General features: G+C 40.5%; 1 protein-coding gene across 11 annotated transcripts in view; it reads right to left on the bottom strand.

Annotated features, from left to right (window-relative positions):
- Window positions 1-19808, bottom strand: part of ENOX2 (ecto-NOX disulfide-thiol exchanger 2) — a 281319-nt gene that overhangs the window by 40200 nt on the left and 221311 nt on the right. For all 11 annotated transcript variants that reach the window (XM_027608771.1, XM_027608768.1, XM_035725679.1 and 8 more), the window contains 2 exons: window positions 9338-9493; window positions 2239-2445 (listed from right to left, as the gene is read on the bottom strand). In XM_027608771.1, the coding sequence (XP_027464572.1) occupies window positions 2239-2445; window positions 9338-9493 (363 nt within the window). The remainder of the gene's footprint in view (window positions 1-2238; window positions 2446-9337; window positions 9494-19808) is intronic.

Genomic DNA, 19808 nt, shown 5'->3' with positions numbered 1-19808 from the left:
CCCTTTTCTAAAGGATTTTTGTTTTAACCTTTTTTTTTTTTTTTTTTTTTACAATGTGGGAGAACAGCCATCCAATTCAGGACATTTCTAGCACTTATGAGCTTTCGGGGAGCAGGTTCAAATTTAAAGGGCAAAATTTAGTTATTTTCACATCACTGATGATTGCAATCCCCTTTCTCCTGGCAGCCTTGAGAATGTTTCCAGGATGTAGTTGTTGCCAGAGAGCCGATTACAATGATGTTTAGATGGATACCTCCCGAGCAGCATGTCATCTTTTATGTACAACTGTTCAGAGTTTTTCAAGACCTTTAAGTTCTTATTAAAACAGTCTATTGTGGAATGCTCTATTATCATTCCTAAGTGCTGTCAAATCTTCTGTATATTTTACAGCACTTAGAAAATGTAATAACGTGGGGGGTGGGAGGGATGGGGTGTCTGGGTGATAGACATTGGGGAGGGTATGTGCTATGGTGAGCACTGTGAATTGTGTAAGACTGTTGAATCACAGACCTGTACCTCTGAAACAAATAATACATTATAAGTTAAAAAAAAAGAAGAAGAAGATAGCAGGAAGGGAAGAATGAAGGGGGGAAAATCAGAGGGGGAGATGAACCATGAGAGACTATGGACTCTGAGAAACAAACTGAAGGTTCTAGAGGGGAGGGGGTGGGGGGATGGGTTAGCCTGGTGATGGGTATTAAAGAGGGCATGTACTGCATGGAGCACTGGGTGTTATATGCAAACAATGAATCATGGAACACTACATCAAAAACTAATGATGTAATGTATGGTGATTAACATAACATAATAAGAAAAAAAAATGTAATAAGACTATGCTACATCTCAATAGCCAAATTATGGAAGCAGCCCAAGTATCCATTGATAGATGAATGGATAAAGAAGAGGTAGTATATATATATATATATATATACAATGGAATATTATTCAGCCATAAAAAGAATGAAATCCTGGGCGCCTGGGTGGCTCAGTTGGTTAAGCGACTGCCTTCGGCTCAGGTCATGATCCTGAAGTCCCGGGTTCGAGTCCCGCATCGGGCTCCCTGCTCAGCAGGGAGTCTGCTTCTCCCTCTGACCCTCTTCCCTCTCGTGCTCTCTATCATTCTCTCTCTCTCTCAAATAAATAAATAAAATCTTTAAAAACAAAACAAAACAAAAAGAATGAAATCCTGCCATTTGCAATGACATGGATGGAGTTAGAGAGTATTATGCTAAGTGAAATAAGTCAGAGAAAGACAAATACCATATATGATTTCACTCCTATGTGGAATTTAAGAAACAAATGAGCAAAAGGGAAAAAAGAGACAAACCAAGAAACAGACTTAACAAAAGAGAACAATCTGATGGTTATCAGAGGGGAGGTGGGTGGGGGGATGGAGGAAATAGGTGATGGGGATTAAGGAGTGCACTTGTTGGAATGAGCTCTGGGTGATGTATGAAAGTGATGAATCACTATATTGTACATATCTGAAACTAATATAATACTATGTTAACTAACAGACATTAAAATAAAAAAACTTTATTAAGTTTTTAACCCTCATTAGGTTTTCCCTGGCCTGTTGCAACGGGCATCTAACTGACCTCCCCTCTTCCTAGATACTGGGGATTCAAAGTTAAATAAGACACAGTCCCTTCATTTAAGGAGTTCATACTCTGGTCAGGGAGACAGATGTGGAAAGAGACAGTTCTAGCATGGTGCTATAGGTGTCATGCTAGGAGGAAACATTGGGTACTGTGGAAGTGCTAAGGAGGGGTTGCCCAGACCAGCCTGAGGCACAGTGGGGAGAGAAGTCAGAGAAAGCTTTCCAGAAGAGGTTATGCTTGAGCTAGAGCTTTGGGGTGTGAGGATGTATATATGGCAGGTGGGATGGAAAAGGTAATTATAGTCAGAGGAAAAAGCATAAAGCACCATGGCACATTCTGAGAACTAGAATTAGCTTCGTGTGGTTAGGACATCGTATGCGAGGGAAGAACTGGGAGATGGTGTTGTGAGGTAAGACAGATAATCAAGGCCCTTAGATGTGACAAGTAAGGAGCTGTGGACAACAGAGACAACTGAGAACTACCAAAGAACTTTAAGAAATTGGGTACAAACATTCATTTTCCATCTCTGAAGGCAAGAGGGGATAGCAAAAACTTTATCTGCCGCAGATGCAAATACACTGACCGGCAATCTCTGCACTGTGCCTGGTGGGCACACTGCTCATAACTAAGCACCTACCAGAAAGATAAAGGGCTTTGTCCACCATGTATTCCTCAGCAAAGCGAATGTGACAAAAGTTCTTTTTGCTCTTCCGAATAGCAATGATCTCTCCACACTGTTCGAACACTTCCACAATGATCTGCTCTGTCCCATTTTCAGGCAGGCCACCCACAAATACTGTTTTGCACCCTGGTGGTCGTTCTCGAGTTGCAGGAGGTGGAAGATCTGAGTGGAATTGCAAAAGCAATTAAATTAAATTAAATTAAAAATTAAATTAAAGAATTAAGATGTTTGCTTGGGACAGACCTCTTAGAAATCTAACATGACCCAGAGATAGCCCTTCGGTCCCCATCAGACTTTGGCCCGAGTGCCAAAAGCATGTGGCCTCTAAGGCACTCATCTCTGCTCCATAGCACATGGAAATCATTTTATTCAATGGTTTGGTGATCATGATGCCTAAATGATAAAGACTCAGACCCATCTGTCTGTCCCATCCAGAGTTCTTTAATTCTGTTCTTTACTTTTGCTGTGACAACTCAGCTATGCCCAATTTTCAGTCATTTTTGCTAATAAGACAGTTGGGGGGAAATCCCACTCACTTTAAATTCTTACTTTCTGGAATTCTCGGAACCAAGGTCCCTGAGAGAAGGGTTGTTTAATTCAGTTTATAGTTACTAAATTCTCTGTTCATGCTTACTGAAAGAACTGTTTCAGAATTAATTTGACAATGATGGGGTAAACATTTACAAAAATATTTACGGGTACCAGAATGATTTGGCTGACAAAGTCAGCCAGACTATAAACCATCCTTTCTAGGTTTTTTGTCTTTTGATACCAGTGAGTCCTTCTTCCAATTTCTGGCTGGAGAGGTGAGGTCCAGAGTCAATCCTGCAGCATTTAGAGGGAAGTATGAAAGACAGCAGAGAAAGTAAGCTTGTCTGGGAAATCATTAACTAAAGTGAGATAAATTTGGCTATAGAGAGTCATTAAAAACCTATTTAATGAGATGATTCTCCCTCTGCTAAAAAAATATGCTTTCTACTCGCTCATCTTATACATAAAGCCTGTTGTATCTGCCAGCTCCGTCTTGCTATTTATATGTATCCAAGCATTTTCCAAGCAAAATTCTACAGTTCACAGCCCAACAAAACAAAGCATGAAGGTCAAGGGTTTTTTTTTAGTGTTGGTTTTGTATCTGCAAGGATTTATTTTGTGTAATCCATTCTTTTCATTCAGCTCTTTACAATAATTCTCCCAGCTCAAGATTTAGAGAGCTCAACAACTAGTGATTACAGCTCCCATGCAAAAATAAGTGAGTCTCACTTGTAGATCAGGCCAAGGTCCCCACTTGACGCTTATCCAAGTTGGCAAGTGGATGATTTGGGAGCCTCCTTGGGTATGAGCATCTCTAGCTTCCTTACTTTGCTACCACTGTCTTATCACACGTGTGGCTCAGAATAATCAGGTTCTCATGATGCTCTCTTCCCCTCTATTTAGTCAATAAAAGGGGTAAAGGGATTCAGGGAACTTATAAAGTTTCTGTTAATTTTAAAAATTTCTGTCATTTCAAGAATTCACTGTATGGTGTTTGTTCTATAGGAAAAGTTTAAAAGGAAAAGGAAGATAACCTAGTGAGCAGGAATCTGAAATGTCTTAGTCATGCACACTGGAACACTTTGATTTTAGCCAAAAAGGGGAAAAATGAGGTCCAGAATCTCTTGAGACTTCTGCTTCTGAGTTTTTTAAGAAATAGAAGGATTCTAATATCACACACTTCCAGTGATTCTCAACTCTGACAGCACATTAGAATCAACTTGGGAGTCAAACAAAAAATCCTGGGCCCACTCCAATGAGTGATTTAATTAGTTTGGGTGCAGGCTGTGCATTATTTTTTTTAGAGCTCCTCAGGCAACTCTAATGAAAGCTAGGATTGAAAACCACTGACTTGGTCTAAACTTCTCATGTTACAGAGAAAACCTTAGCTGAGTCAGGTTGAGTGACTCATTCAAGGTCACCAAATTAGAAAGAGAAGGAACATGAACTTGGAGCAGGTAAACTTGGATTTAAACCTCAACTTAATAACTGTCTGTAGGACCTTGTGAAAATTACATAACCTCTGAGAACCTCATTCTTTCATCTGTAAAATGGGGATACTGTCTTCTACCTTACAAGGATTTTTGTAGGATAATCGATAATCTATGTCTATATTGCAAGTGGTACAATGCCTAGCACTTGATAGGTTCCCAATAAGTAGTAGGTATTGTAGTGTTATTATTATTTACTGTTATAGAACCTGGGTTTCCTGATTACCAATCTGAGACTTTCTAAAGCCCTACCACAAGTCTGGAGTGGAGTGGTAGCTTAAGACCTGGACTTCTAAATTCCTAGCTCCTTGCTTTATCCAGATCTTCAGATAAGGCTTGGTTTGGGAAGGAATCACTCTTCTAAATCGAGGAATCTACAGCTGTGAAGACACATATAGTTCTGACCATGGAACACAGAGCCATGTTTTCAAATCAAGGGCTTTAGCCAAAAATTCCATTTTAGAATCCTTCTGAAGTTTACTATTTAAGGAATTTGATGGTAAAGAAACTTTTTGTGGAGCAAATGATCACCTTTTTATATTATTCAAGTTTGCTTAGTTAGGTCTACCTTTTGGTCCACTGAGAGACTCTAAGGAATGTCTGGTTACTTTGCCACAGTTACATATAACACTGAAAATACAAAGGCTTTTTCCTTTAAAAACTCTGTGGGATTTAAAAATTCTGTGATGAAGTCATCACCCTATTCAGATGCTGTGATTATTTTGTGGTAACTGCTAAGTAAGAAAGCATAAAAGCCACTAAGAGTGGGGTCAAGAATGCTGGGGTTTATTTATTTTCCTTGGGTAAATGTAGAAAGCCTCTTCGATAGCATTTGCTAAGATTTAGGTGTATGCCACTCAACAAGGCAACGGGCTGTACTATCTTCCTTAATGGATAGTACTTGTACTTTAATTAGCAGCTCAAAGCACTTTGCTGTCTGGGCCTGATTTTCTAATCCCACTGAAATATAGTGATCTGGGCACAGCAATGATAACTCCATAGGAAAGCAAATTCAAAGTTCACCTATTAATCAGGTAATGTGCTAAACTCTCTTAACACCCCAACCACTACTCTGGATAGAGAAGAAAACTTCATGTAAAATGATTCAAGATAACTGAGAGTATAAAGAACTTTAATCTCTGGTAATGGAAAAGGAGGAGCTTCTAGCAACTCTAATTACAACTAAGCACCTACTCTGGGGAGCTCTTTTGGGGCAATCAGCATTAAGATCAGAGTCACTGCTGATCTTTGAGAAGTGAGGTAGGGGGCAGCAAGTGGCATAAACCACTTGCTTGTATCTTGCTTTTCAAAGGAGCGTCAGATATCACTCCACTGGTTTGCCAGAATTTATGTACTGCAAAGTCTTTGAGTTGATTTCATTAGACAGCCCAAGTCTGAAGGCCTCCTAGACAATCAGCAGGGGCCAGATATATTTTAATGTAATTCCAACTGATTGGTAATAATCAGAAGACTGGTGAATCTTTATTCTCAATTTACCCACTTTCTCTAATTTTCTTTATAGAACCCAGCCCTAGGAGCCAAAATGAGGTTGGCCTGTTCTGAAATAGTAAAATGAAAAAAATTGCTTTTTTTCTTCTGGCTCCTGGGTGTTTTCCCACAACCCCGTATATAGCAGGTGATATTCCACCATTTATTCCAAGTTTCCTGTTAACTGGACAGTAGACTCAAAATGCAACCTCTCCATGCAGAAGGTCTATCAGCTGAAGTGGGAGGAAAACCGATAGTGTCGTATCCTGAAAGCCAAGTAAAAAAGTATACTAATGAGTAAGCAGAAACCAACTCTGTCATATATGGCTATTAGGTCATTTAGGAAGAGAACTGAGAATTGACTACTGGATTTAGTATTATAAAGTCACTAGAGTTCTTAAACAAGGGGCATTTTGAAAGGGGGGCAGGGCAAAAGCATAAATGAAGAAGATTTAAGAGAAATTGAAAAAAACTGGAAACAGCTAGTAAAGAGGGCTTTTGTACAGAAATGCAAACTCCTCTTTTAAATTTTAAAATGTTGGAATTCCTCAGGGCACTCTGGTTGTCATCCTTTCTTGAGCTATATAATCTTTCTAGTGGTCTTGGTCATTCTTACACTTTCAAATGACGTATTGTTTCAAGAAGGATGAAGGGGTCACTAGAACTAAAAATAGGAGAGAAATAAAGTAATTTAAGGGGTAAAAATTATTCACTGGACCTAGCACCCAATATTTAAGTGAAAATGCACTAGAGCGATGAATGATTAACTATTGTTTTAATTTCAGTATCTTCCACATGGAAATGTTCCAGGAGAAGATAGGCTTGCAGTTGGGCTGGAGAGAAATGGAATACTGGGAAGCAGTTGAACTTGACTAAGGGGTGGGTAAGTGGCAAGTAGAAATGATGGATCCAAGACAGTCACATGAAGCACACCAGTGAAAGGTTTTTGAAGTCAGGAGTTGGACTTGGCATTTGTGGGCAATGGGAGCCCCAGGACTTTTGGGTTCTGTATATGTAACAAGAACCTGGATGAAGTGTCAGGTGGGATGGGGGTAAGGAATTGATGGTAAAGATGCTTTCTAATGAAGCGAGAGAGAAGCAGATTCGATGGCTGCATAAAGAGACTGTGAGATCACAGGACCTTATTGCTTGAGAGGCCACTGAGTGCAAGAGAATATGTCAGAGACAGAGGCAGAATATAGCAGAGGCAGGCTAAGTGCTGGGGTTTATAATCAAGGCCTTAGCAGACAAGGTTGGTAGGCTTTGGAGAAGATAAGGGATTCAGGCATACCAAATCCCTCTTCCCATCACACCTTCATAGTCTGGGGTGTTAACAAAAAATCATACTTGCCATGCTTTCAGCACAGAACTAAGGGAGTCTTCTCCATTAGCGTTTTCCCCCAGACAATTAACCTGAGCCCCCTTGTAACAAAATCCAAGTTCTAAACAGGAAATAGAATACCAGTTTACTTTAAGCTGTGTCAGGAGGGTCCATTTTTAATTCAATCCAAAGCCAAGTTCCTTCCCAGAAGCCACCACTTTACTGGCACTAATTGCTCTGTCTGTATTCTTAACACAGAGATGAAGAACTAAAGGATTGAGCTATGAAGGTAAAATGTTCCCTTTTACTCTATGGCCCTTCCAGCTCAGAACTGCGAAGGCATGGTGTAGGTGGGGAAAGATAAATGTATTTGAGAGATGTCTGTCTCTTTCTTTTCCTAGAGACTATCAAAAAGTTAGAGCCTCATAAAAAAATTTTAGAGCCTCTTTAAGATGTGTATGTCTATTCTTTTAAAGTCTGCTCAGCAATATGGTCTATGTGTTATACACAAGGTATCTGTTATTCTTTGGAAATTCAGCAACTGAATAGCCTATAAAGTTGTCACTTCTACACAGCCAAGATATTACAGGTTATGAGCCATCTTGTTACAGTGGACTTGATTGAGACAATGAAAGCCTAGTGCAGGCTGATTATGTAATAAATGGATGATTAAACCAGCAGGATTCTACCTTTACATACGTAGGAGGTTTTAACACTGGAAATGCCTAAATTCATGGCTTTTGAAGTGAAGAAAGGTAGTATCAGTGATGCACAGCTTTCTCTAATCCAAAAGCAACACACAGGAAGACAGGGAAAAAAGTCCACTGCCCATTTGTAAGGACAGTGGCAGTAAGAGTAAGACAAGGGTACAACAGTGCCATTCATTCACCTAGGCACTAAACACAAATCCAGGAATGGCCACTTGAGCTGGCAGGTAAGGCCTACTAGGCCATCTTATTCTCCATTCCCTAATTCTCCTGTGACATACTAGCTCTTCTCCCAATTCAGTCCTCTGAGATGCTAGCCTCCGAGATTTCTTATTGGCCTGGAAGGAAGTACCTTGCTGACGATCAAGTTCAAAGACCTGAAGAAGGGATTAAGAACATTTTTCACTAGCAAAAGGGACCGAGGTGATTTGTCTAACCAACCCTGACTGATTCTAAAATTCTCTCAGTTGTGAGCAGACTATCCTAAGTAGAATCTGGGTCCCTGCCAGGGCGTGATTCCATGATTAACTGATTCCTGTTAAGGAATCCTACCTGTAAGATAGGAGATGAAATAGTTGTCTGAAGTCACATGTCAAAAGTTATGTTTTTTGTGATAAGGCCAGTTCATTTGGTCTATGGCCTGAACCCTTGAATGTGTCCCTTAACAGCTTTAATCTCAGCACTGTGGTGGCAGCTCCCTTAAGTAGGCCACCCAGCACCACCACTAGAATCATGGAAAAAGCTTTAATGAGGCTTGAGTCATGGGCAGAAATAACTTCTGATCGCTTAAAGTAAATAAAACCCCAAATATATCCAGAAAAAAAAGTTTGAGTCAATTATTGCTGCTATATTTTAAGTGAAATATGTCCACCATATCTTTGCAGATGTTTTTAAGAGTCTAAGGAGAAACCTGTTCATTACTGACAAGATAGATCCCTAGACCATTTCCACATGAATTTCATTGATTGGATGGATGCCAAGTAGTTTGACTTGGTCTCAGTATTCCTCTTTGCCCTCATTGCAAGTTAAACCTCACCCCACTGTCTGTTGCAGCCCATCAGTTGAATAGCAGTAGTTGGAGTGATGTGTGAATAGCTGGTGGCAGTGGAGGATTCTTAGCACCAAATGTATATTCTCATGTGCCTCAGGTAGGCTCAGACATACTCTATTACTGCCATCATCAGCATGTAGGCCAGTTATGAAAAAGAAAGTCTGTAAATGACAGTGTTGAACAATTTGTGTCAGGTGTCTCTTTCTGTACAAACACACTTGAATGCCTTACCAGATGGCATTAGAAACACGTTTTATCATTTGTACTGCAACCAGCACAGAGAAATCTACTGTTCTGTGCATAAAATTCAGCCATGCCTAGTAAGAGAAAATTTTCCTGTCTTCTGTTTTCTAGGTGAAGCTTCTATACATACATCTATGAAGCCCTTGGGTATTCTTTTGAGAAAGAAGAGTGTTCCCAGACACCAAAACATTGTGACTTGTGTGGAGAAAAAGCAGAATATTACTTGGATTTGGAGGGAAAAGCGTGCAGCTTTTACAGTGTATGATCTCTTTTACTACTGGCATATCTGGTGGAATTGGAGGAGGTACTATTCCTAAGCCAGGCATCATTGGAGTTATTGGTGGAATTCCAGTCATCATTCCAAGAGCAGGATCAAAATCTAAAAAAGGAGAGAAAAGACAGAACAGTAAGTGACACCAGGCAAGGTCAAGTGGAGGCAGAATATTACCTTATAAATTTCAAACCAAGGATCTTTCTAAGACAGAAGCAAAATATTTAAGAAAACATGGTATTAGCATTACCAGGTCTTAAATATTATATTCTACTTGTGCATTTTCCTTTTGGGATAGGGCTGTTTGTTTTTGCTTGACCAGTCTGTTTATCTCTATATCTCATTTTGATATCCAAGGCCTTTCATACTATGACTGTGCCTTGTCTGTTGATCTTGCCTTCCACTAGTTCCCAATGCACACCCTCCACTCCATTCAGACAAGGCTTCTTGCTCTCCCTTGTAACACTTCTTGTCTTTTTGCAGTATAGCGTGGTATTAAGAGCATACAATTTTGGGCATCAGGCAGACCTGGGTCCTACTTCTATTATTTGCTTAGCAGGATGAATCTTTTGAACCTCCATTTCCTCATTTGCAAACCCTTACCTTATAGGGAGCTATGACAAATAAACAAAATGATGAATGTAATGTGCTTAGCATAATGTATAGCACAAAAATACTCAATAAATATTCTCTGTGCTTTTGTTCATATTGTTCTCCCTGCCTGGAATCATTTGAGCCTCCCCAAATTCTCCCCATACTTCAAGGCCTGCCTTAAATAACTCTCCAAGGCCACTCTCCCTGAAGAACTTTTTCCATATAATTCTGGTTCATTCTCAACTCTGTGCTGAAAAACTGTTCTATATCTGTTGCCACTGAATTTTATTTTATTTTGCATCATCTTTTCATTGAGGGATGCTTCTAGGATGTGTAGGGGCCCTCACAAATGTTTTTCTGTGGGGTTCATCTATATACACAGTTCAATTCACCCCAAATCAGCATCAACACTATTCAGTGGCATAATCTCATGAGATACCATGGGAGAAATGCCACACCAGGCAGCTAGAATGATTTACTTACCAGTCTACCTTCCTGGAAACAAGACTCTGGGAGGACTCCACAGGCAGGAGTTTTGAAGCTTCTTGGAGAATCTGGTTGACTCCACATGTGGGGTAGAGGATTGGAGAGTGACCCAAAGAGGAGAAAGGAGGACTGGGGTCCACATAAGTTCAGTATGAGAGCGGGACTCCTTGCTCAGATAACAGTGCAAGTCCTGGTCAGTTCCAGGCAATGAAGAGGAACTTTAAAAATTTCGAGAAATGTGCTTCTTAAGATTAGAACCTATATAGGACCTGTTCTGGACTCAGGGCACCTACCCTGATCATACTACCTACCTGGCTGGTCCTTAGCACCGGATGGGGACTTAGAAAATATCAGGGCAGGCATTTCAAAGCATGAGGTCCCCTGAGATGAGGGCCTGGGGCAAAGGTCCCACTTGCCTGGGTGTAAGGGTGGTACTGATTTCACTTAAATTTTGTCTCTATATCAAAATGCAAGTTCTTTGAGAGAAGGGAATGCATTCTACTTATTTCCCCACCTCTCACTGTTGTCCTCTGCTACAGAATGCACAATGGACTGCAAACAAAATATTGCATAAGGAGTTCTGATAACGTAGGGGGCAGTTGAAGTAGCACTAGCAGGTTCGACTCCCAAAAACCTTACTCTGCTCACCACAAACACTTGAGGGGCAACGCCTATAAGCATGTCCTTAGGCTGGCTCTGAATCCCCTGGGTGGCTTTCTAAGATATTAAAGGGGGTAGATCTAAACAGGGGGAAGAATCTGTGGTCCCTAGAGAAGCAGAACTTCAGGTACGATAGGATCAGTAAGGGTGAGTCTTATGACCAGGCAGATAGGCAGGCAGGTAGCACGTGTGCATCCTCCATTGCAAAGTCACCCCATAAGAGCTAGGGCATTCCCTATCTTCCCACATGCTTGTCATGCTGAAATATCAAGACCCCAGATATGTTTGGGAAGAAAAAAAAAGGTCTTCCAAGAAATTAGAAGAAATTTTATTTTTCTGAAAACAAATTTACTTTTAGCTCTCATATGTCAGCTCACCCAATATGCACTTGTACACATGCATGTGAGCGTGTGTGCGTAAACACACACACACACACACACACACACACACACACACACACGCACCCTTCCTTCCTCCCTGTGGCTCTCATATCTCTAGTTTCCTCCACATACTAGTTACATGACCTTAGGGAAGGTTTCTTAATATCTGGTAACATAGCACTATTTCTTTTCTGATAAAAGTGGGGATAAATGATGACATTTAGCTCAAAGGATGAAAGGACAGAACAGATACGAAAACACCTGGCATGACAGACGGTAGTCCTGATAGGTAAATTTCTGTCCTTCCATTCAATAAGTTCACTTATTCAGGCATTCATTCCCACATTCCACAAGCATTTGTGATAGCTTTTAATATGTCAGGCTCTATCAGGTGGGGGCAGGGGGTCCAGGTCTTCCTTTCCATCTTGGAGGACTTAGGCCCCTGATACCCTGTGTTTCTATGCTGTATAATAACAGCACTGTGGTTAAAAATGCCATTTGTGTCTTTGGAAAATTTGATTCCTTGTGTATATGATTTTGGGAAAATTGTTAACATTATCTCACCCATTTACAAACTGTTAATTTTCAATAGGAAAAGATCAGATTAGATTGTGTGCCAACTAAACAATTTCATCTATTTTTCCCCTCCAACTGAAATGTTTGTCTTCCTTTTATTGTTCTGCCTGCCTCCTCATTGTTATTCATATAGCTCTGTCACTCACAACTCTACCTTACCACAGATTACAGAAACATCAGTTCATTAAACAAGTTCTGCCACTTCGGCTGAGAAAGAAATGCCTGTCTCCATGTACTGTCTACTAATAAATGGAGACAAACAAAAAACAAATACACAGGATAAATATAACTCCTGACTGATGTACTCACCACTCTGTTTGGTATGATTACATTAATATTTTATGAAATTCATTTAAAAGCAAATGTATTCATGACATATGGCTTTCTTCCTTGTGTTCAATAGGCCAAGAGTTCCATAGGCTACACTGCCTAGCAGGGCTTGCTAGAGGGCAGGTTGCACATGACATTTCAAAGACTCCTAACACATTGATTATTTCGTTTGTTTATCTTCAACCATTAAGCACCAAAGTCGATGTGAATTTCCAATGCCAACCAAGAAAATAACCATTTGAAATCATCGGACTTAAACAAGTATTGCAGAATCTGAAAAACCAAAGTCCAACAATTGAAAATACATTGGGAATAGAACACCAGAGAAATTATCTCCCTCTTCAAGGCCCCCAGCCTGGCTTCACAAGTACACTAACAAGTGCGTAGTATTAACATTTATGTTAGGAATTCAAACTTTTATTTATTTATTTATTTATTTATAAATTTTATGTTATTGTGTTATGTTAGTCACCATACATCATTAGTTTTTTTCTTTTTCCTATTTTTTTAATTTTATTTTATTATGTTATGTTAATCACCATACATTACATCATTAGTTTTTGATGTAGTGTTCCAGGATTCATTGTTTGCATATAACACCCAGTGCTCCAAGCAATACAGGAATTCAAACTTTTGAAGGAGATTTGAAATCGTTTTATAAGGATTATGGAAAAGGCCAAGGTATTCCTCCAAAGTCCTTCCCACAATAAATACCCTGTTCTGTTTTGCTTTTATATCTCTTCTTCTAGCACCTTTTCCCTATAGCCTTCTGACTCTTGGTATTGCCATGCCTGGAAGTGTCATAAGACGTTGGTTTGTATTCCCCCTTCTGATTCATGAACTTCCCCAAATCCCAGCTTACTAGAGATGCTACAGATGCTTTGTTACTTGGGCCAGCTTGCTCCTCTGAGTTGTGGCTCTACTACATGATTTCAAGTAATATTTCAGTGTAGCCTTAAACATTCCTGCTCCTTAGCAACTTGGGCTCATTCAACCTAGAGTAGTTACCTGGAAGTAAAATCATCCTCTGTTCTCTATGCATTTGAGCCAGGGAGTTACACTGGAGGCACATACCATTTCTGTGCTGCCATCCAGTCATTCATATGTCCATCCAGTTAATAGTTTGATGCCAGGCCCTGTGCCAGGTGTTGGGATTGAGGGAATGAGTAAGGCAAAATCCTCGGCCTCATAGTCTAGTTTAGAAACATCCATGCAGTTACAATGCTGTATCACCAATTATCAACACCCAAATTGTTGGGTGCTTACAATGTGCTAGACACTGTGCTAAGCATTTTATATAATCACATTTCAGTAAGCCTATGAACTAGCTACTGTTATTATCCTTCATTTTATACAGAAATTGGGGCTCAGAGTATTTAGTTACTTGACCAAGATTACAAGCCAGTAAGAAGCAGAACTAGGATTCAAATCTAGGCTGGTCTAACTATAATGCTCCTAACCACTACACTGTGTCAGTGTAGTATGACAATTGTTTTAATGAATTAACTTCATTATAGGTGTAAAGTGAACCAGGTATAACTAAAAACATGGCAGATGAGCAACAAAGTGCTTCCATACAATTATTTTTTTCCCAGTGGGACAGATTAAAGGTGGATACAAATTCTTTGAGACTCTTCTCATCAAGAGATGAGGTCTATGCCCCCCACCCCATTTGAATCTGGATGGGCTACAGACTACTTTGACACAAGAAGTGTTCTGTTTTCAGGCTCAGGCCTTAAGAGAGATACCATTCCCACTTCTTGTTTCTGGGAACACATGCTACTGGAGCTTCAAGATACCGTGTAACATGTTGGAGTATCATGGTAGAGAGACATGTGGAGAAGGCCTTAGAGTAAATGGAAAGAGAGGGATCCAGCTGAGCTCAGTGTTTTTATCTGTCCTTGCCAAGGTGCCATGCATACGAATAAAGTTGTCTTGGAACCTCCAGACTAGCCTACCATTGCTGAGACATCCCAGTTGATACCATATGGCACAAAAGAATTGCCCATATGAGTCCTGCTCAAATTCTTCACCCAGAAACTCTTAAAATAGAATAAAATGATTGTTTTTTAAGCTGCTAAGTTATAAAATCGTTTGTCATACAGCAATAGAGATGCAGAATATGCAGCATGCCTAGGGAATAGGGTGTGATTAATTAACAGAGTTGGCTATTTTCAATGAATGGAAATAGAAAGTACACCAAACACCCAAACTAGACTGACCATGATTTTTCTCAGATTATTGAAGAGGTGCTTTGGGACCCTGCAAGGCCCCAGAGCCACTGTCTCAAGAAATTGTCACTGTACTGTTGCTGTGTGGAAGAGCCAGTTGAAACAATGCCAGGTGACCGACACTCTACTATGTGGACTAAGACTACAGATGTCTACAAAACACTAGAAACCTTAGAGGTTGCCCATTTTTGATGCCTGACAAAGACACCACATATGCCAATTTTATGGTTCAGTCCTTGATATTTTCTGGCAGGATGGTTCACACTGGTGTTCCTTCTGTAAAATGCAAACTCCATTTTTGTGGCAGGGGAAGAGGGATGGTGTCCATAATACTACTACCCATTAATTCAGTGTACATGAATTTCTAGGTTATGATTTTATTTTATACATATCATCTCATTTAATCTTAACAATCCTAAGGAATAGGTAATATATTACTCTCTATTTTACAGATGAGGAAATTGAGGCTCACAGAGTTAACACTGTAAGGCCATACAGTAGGTGGCTTTTACTAACCATACTCTCAACCATTAGTCTATATTCCTTCCCACCAAGTCCATGGATCCACAGGAAAAAAAGATACTCCTTGTCAGATTAAGCTCTGTTTCTTTCTTTTTTTTTTTTTAAGATTTTATTTATTTATTTATTTATTTATTTATTTATTTATTTATTTATTTGACAGAGAGAGAGAGATAGTGAGAGCAGGAACACAAGCAGGGGGAGTGGAAGAGGGAGAAGCAGGCTTCCCACCAAGCAGAGAGCCCAATGTGGGGCTCGATCCCAGGACCCTGGGATCATGACCTGAGCTGAAGGCAGATGCTCAACGACTGAGCCACCCAGGCGCCCCAAGCTCTGTTTCTAACTACTCAACTTGTAGCAGGCCTTCAAATATTTATGTCCCAAAGGCTACCATCCAGTTGCTTATCTCTATACCTAGAACTTCCTGTTGAGATGTCTGATATATGTATTGCCACACTATTAGGTAATTTAGAGGCTTCTGTTTTAAATCCATTGTCTCAACTTTGACCCACAGAAGTTGAAATTATGGCAGTGTATGAACTGGAGGTGGGCAAAGGTAGGAGATAACACATTTACTGTTGGTCTTGCCTTTTTAGAACCAGACCTGGTTCTGGCTGGCTGGAAGCCCCTTCACACCCTTAGAAAGGCTCTTCCTAAACTTAGTGACTTCTCCCCATCCAAGTGCCCCCCTGACCATAAAGGCATTTCTATTCTGTTAGGTGTTCCAGAGACTCTTTGAGCACCAGGAGGTAGTTTGCACTCACAATAAAACCACTGTAATGCAATCATAGATTAGTCTAAAATAAGCACACCAAATGGGATCTAAATATAATTAAGGTATTTCACAGAGAATTATGATTCCAATTCCGGTATACATTTCTGGGACATTACTGCTTTTTCTTTAGAGGTCCCACAAAATTCACTGGAAAATTAAGAATTACGCCTGGGTATTGAGAAATTTTAACCCACTACAGTCTTGACTGCCTCCTCTTCATGCAAATCCTCAAAAGACTGAAACAGTCAACCTGAAGAGAGAATACATATTTCTAAGGACAGCCAGGCTGCACTGTGAGATGATCCTGAAGTTATCACTAGCCCTCTTGGAAAGAGAGCACAAGTTTCCAAATTTTTACAAAATGACTCTCAAATTCTACCAACATCTGCCTGTTTCTCCAGAAGATCATCTAAACCCTTGCTTCAGGCCAGCTGGAAAATTAAAGCAGGGCCTGGTTCACGAACAATTGCAAATAAGGTAGCAAACTAGGCTTGGGTGGGTTATATGGCACAGTTTTAGTTAACAAAGACTCACCCCAGTAAATCTCAACTTTGATTTCAAATTTCTACTAATGAAGCTTTTTTATTTAGTATAAATTTTTGCAAATATCTACCTTTCTAGCCCATCTTCCACCTATTCCTTCCTATTTATTTATATTGTGTTCTTGCCTTATTAGAACATTTGACAGATTCAGGATCATGACCTTGACTCTCATGAGATGCTGTGAACACCTTTGCAGGGGCATTAGTGAGGACATTTCCTGCTACATCTGTGGTTCCCAGATTTCTAGATTTTAGAGAGGAATAAAATAAAATTACATATACACATACATTTAATTATACCCCTCTTAATTTGCCAAGAAAAGACGTGGGGAGAAAATAACAGAAACTAGCCAGTGTACCATTCGCACAGTTCATAAAAGACAGAACATTTTTGGGGGGGGGAGGAAAAGATGGCAGAGTAGGGGACCCTATTCCAACTGATCCCCGGAATTGAGCTGGATATCTACCAGACCACTCTGAACACCCATGAAATCAGCCTGAGATGTAAGAAGATATATCTGGATCTCTACAGAATATCACAGGCGGTTGGTTTTGAGGTATGAAGCAGGGAGCCATGATTCTGTGGGCACATATCCAAAGATAAATGGAAGGGGGAAGGAGCTGTGGGGATCCTATACTGCTGGTGAGCAATAGCCTCCCATGCTAGGGACAGGGCACAGACTTGCAGACTGGTAGCAGTGGGGAAAGGAATTAGGGCAGCCCCCTGGACTGAAACCTGGAGTGGCGTGGCTGCACATGTGAACTGGGGGCAGCTGGTGGTTTTAGAAGTACAGAGGGGAGAGACGTGCCCAGATCTGGAGGCGAGGACTGGGAGCGCTGCTGAGGGGTGCACAACCCAGGACCCTGCAGTTTATAGCAGCACAGACAGAAATGGAGATAGTGTGGCCTGGAGAGCTCACTGAAGAACAGACTGTGATCCCTCTGTTCCAAGGCAGAGGGTTGGAAATGATCTCTTCTGCTCTGACTCCCGGAAGAGATGCGGAAATCCTCCAGGGAAAGCCGCCAGAGAACAAAACCCCCCCAAAACCGGTTTTCATTGAGCCCATCCTCCCCAGAGGGGGTAGAGCAACTCTGCCCAAACAGGGTTGCCTGAATAACAATGGGGCAGGCCCCTCCCCCAGAAGACAGGCTGGGAGAACAAGAGGCTGACAACCCTAAGGTCCCTATAAAACAGGTGCGTCTTGCTTGGGCTGTGATCAATAATTTGGACTCTGTACATTCCCTCAACCACCCCTCAATGGAATGACTAGGAGGAGAAACCCCCAAAATAGGAAAGACTCAGAGACCATGACTTCTGCCACAGATTTACAAATGGTTGCAGAGATAACCAAGTTGTGGGAGATGGAATTCAGGATAGCAGTTGTGAAGACAACAGCTAGAATGGGGAAATTGATTAATGGCAACATAGAGTCTCTAAGGGCAGAAATGAAAGCTGAACTGGCAGAACTTAAAAATGCTATCAATGAGATCCAATCTAATCTAGATGATCTAACAGCTAGGGTAAGTGAGGCAGAAGAATGAATTAGTGATCTAGAAGACCAACTGATAGAAAAGAAGGAAAAAGAGGAGGCCAGGGAGAAACAACTCAAAATCCATGAAAACAGATTCAGAAAAATAAGTGACACCATGAAACATTCCAATGTCAGAATTATTGGGATCCCTGAGAGGGTAGAGAGAGAGAGAGAACGGACTAGAAGATATAGTTGAGCAAATTGTAGCTGAGAACTTCCCTAATCTGGGGAATGAAACAAACATTCATGTCCTAGAGGCAGAGGGGACCCCACCCAAGATCAAGGAAAACAGGCCAATGCCCTGGCATGTAATAGTAAAACTCGCAAATCTTAAAACCAAGGAAACCATCTTAAGAGCGGTTATGGGGAAGAGATTCCTTATGTACAGAGGGAGGAACGTCAGAATAATGTCAGACCTATCCATAGAGACCTGGCAAGCCAGAAAGGCCTGGCAAGACATATTCAGGGTACTAAATGAGAAGAACATGCAGCCAAGAATACTTTATCCAGCAAGGCTGTCATTTAGAATGGATGGAGAGATGCAGAGCTTCTAAGAATATGTGACCACTAAGCCGGCCCTGCAAGAAATATTAAGTGGGGTTCTATAAAAGTTGAAAGACCCCAAGAGTGATATAGAACAGAAATTTACAGAGACAATCTATACAAACAAGGACTTCACAGGCAACATGATGACAATAAATTCATATCTTTCAGTAATCACTCTCAATGTGAATGGCCTAAATGCTCCCATAAAATGGCACAGGGTTGCAGATTGGATAAAAAGACAGGACCCATCCATATGCTGTCTACAAGAGACTCATTTTAAACCTAAAGATACATCCAGACTGAAAGTGAAGGGATGGAGATTCATCTTCCATGTCAACGGACCTCAAAAGAAAGCTGGGGTAGCAATTCATATATCAGACAAATTAGATTTTAAGCTAAAGACTGTAGTTAGAGACACAGAAGGACACTATATCAATCTTAAAGGGTCTATCCAACAAGAAGATCTAGTAACTGTAAATCTCTACGCCCCCAACATGGGAGCAGCCATCTACATAAGCCAACTGTTAAACAAAACAAAGAGTCATATTGATAATAATATATTAATTGTAGGAGACCTCAAATACTCCACTCTCAGCAACAGACAGATCATCTAAGCAGAAAATCAACAAAGAAACAAGAGTTTTGAATGATACACTGGACCAGATGGATCTCATAGATATATACAGAACATTCCACCCCAAAACAACAGAATACTCATTCTTCTCAAGCACACACGGAACTTTCTCCAGAATAGACCACATATTGGGTCACAAATCAGGTCTCAACTGATACCAAAAGAGTGAGATTACTCCCTGCATATTCTCAGACCATAATGCTTTAAAACTGGAACTCAATCACAAGAAAAAATTTGGAAGAAATTCAAACACTTGGAAGCTAAGGACCACTCTGCTCAAGAATGTTTGGGTCAACCAGGAAATCAAAGAAGAACTTAAACAATTCATGGAAACCAATGAGAATGAAAACACATCAGTCCAAAACCTATGGGATACTGCAAAGGCGGTCCTAAGGGGGAAATACATAGCCATTCAAGCCTCACTTAAAAAAATGGAAAAATCCCGAATTCACCAACTAACTTTACACCTTAAAGAACTAGAGAAAAAGCAACAAACGATGCCTAAGCCACGCATTAGAAGGGAAATAATTAAGATTAGAGAAAAGATCAATGAATTAGAAACCAGGAACACAGTAGATCAGATCAACGAAACTAGAAGCTGGTTCTTTGAAAGAACTA

This window comes from Zalophus californianus, chromosome X (genome assembly GCF_009762305.2).
Source record: "Zalophus californianus isolate mZalCal1 chromosome X, mZalCal1.pri.v2, whole genome shotgun sequence".
Classification (NCBI taxonomy): Eukaryota; Metazoa; Chordata; class Mammalia; order Carnivora; family Otariidae; genus Zalophus; species Zalophus californianus.
Note: the sequence above shows the minus strand (reverse complement) of the source record. Positions and strands in the feature narration are given on the sequence as shown.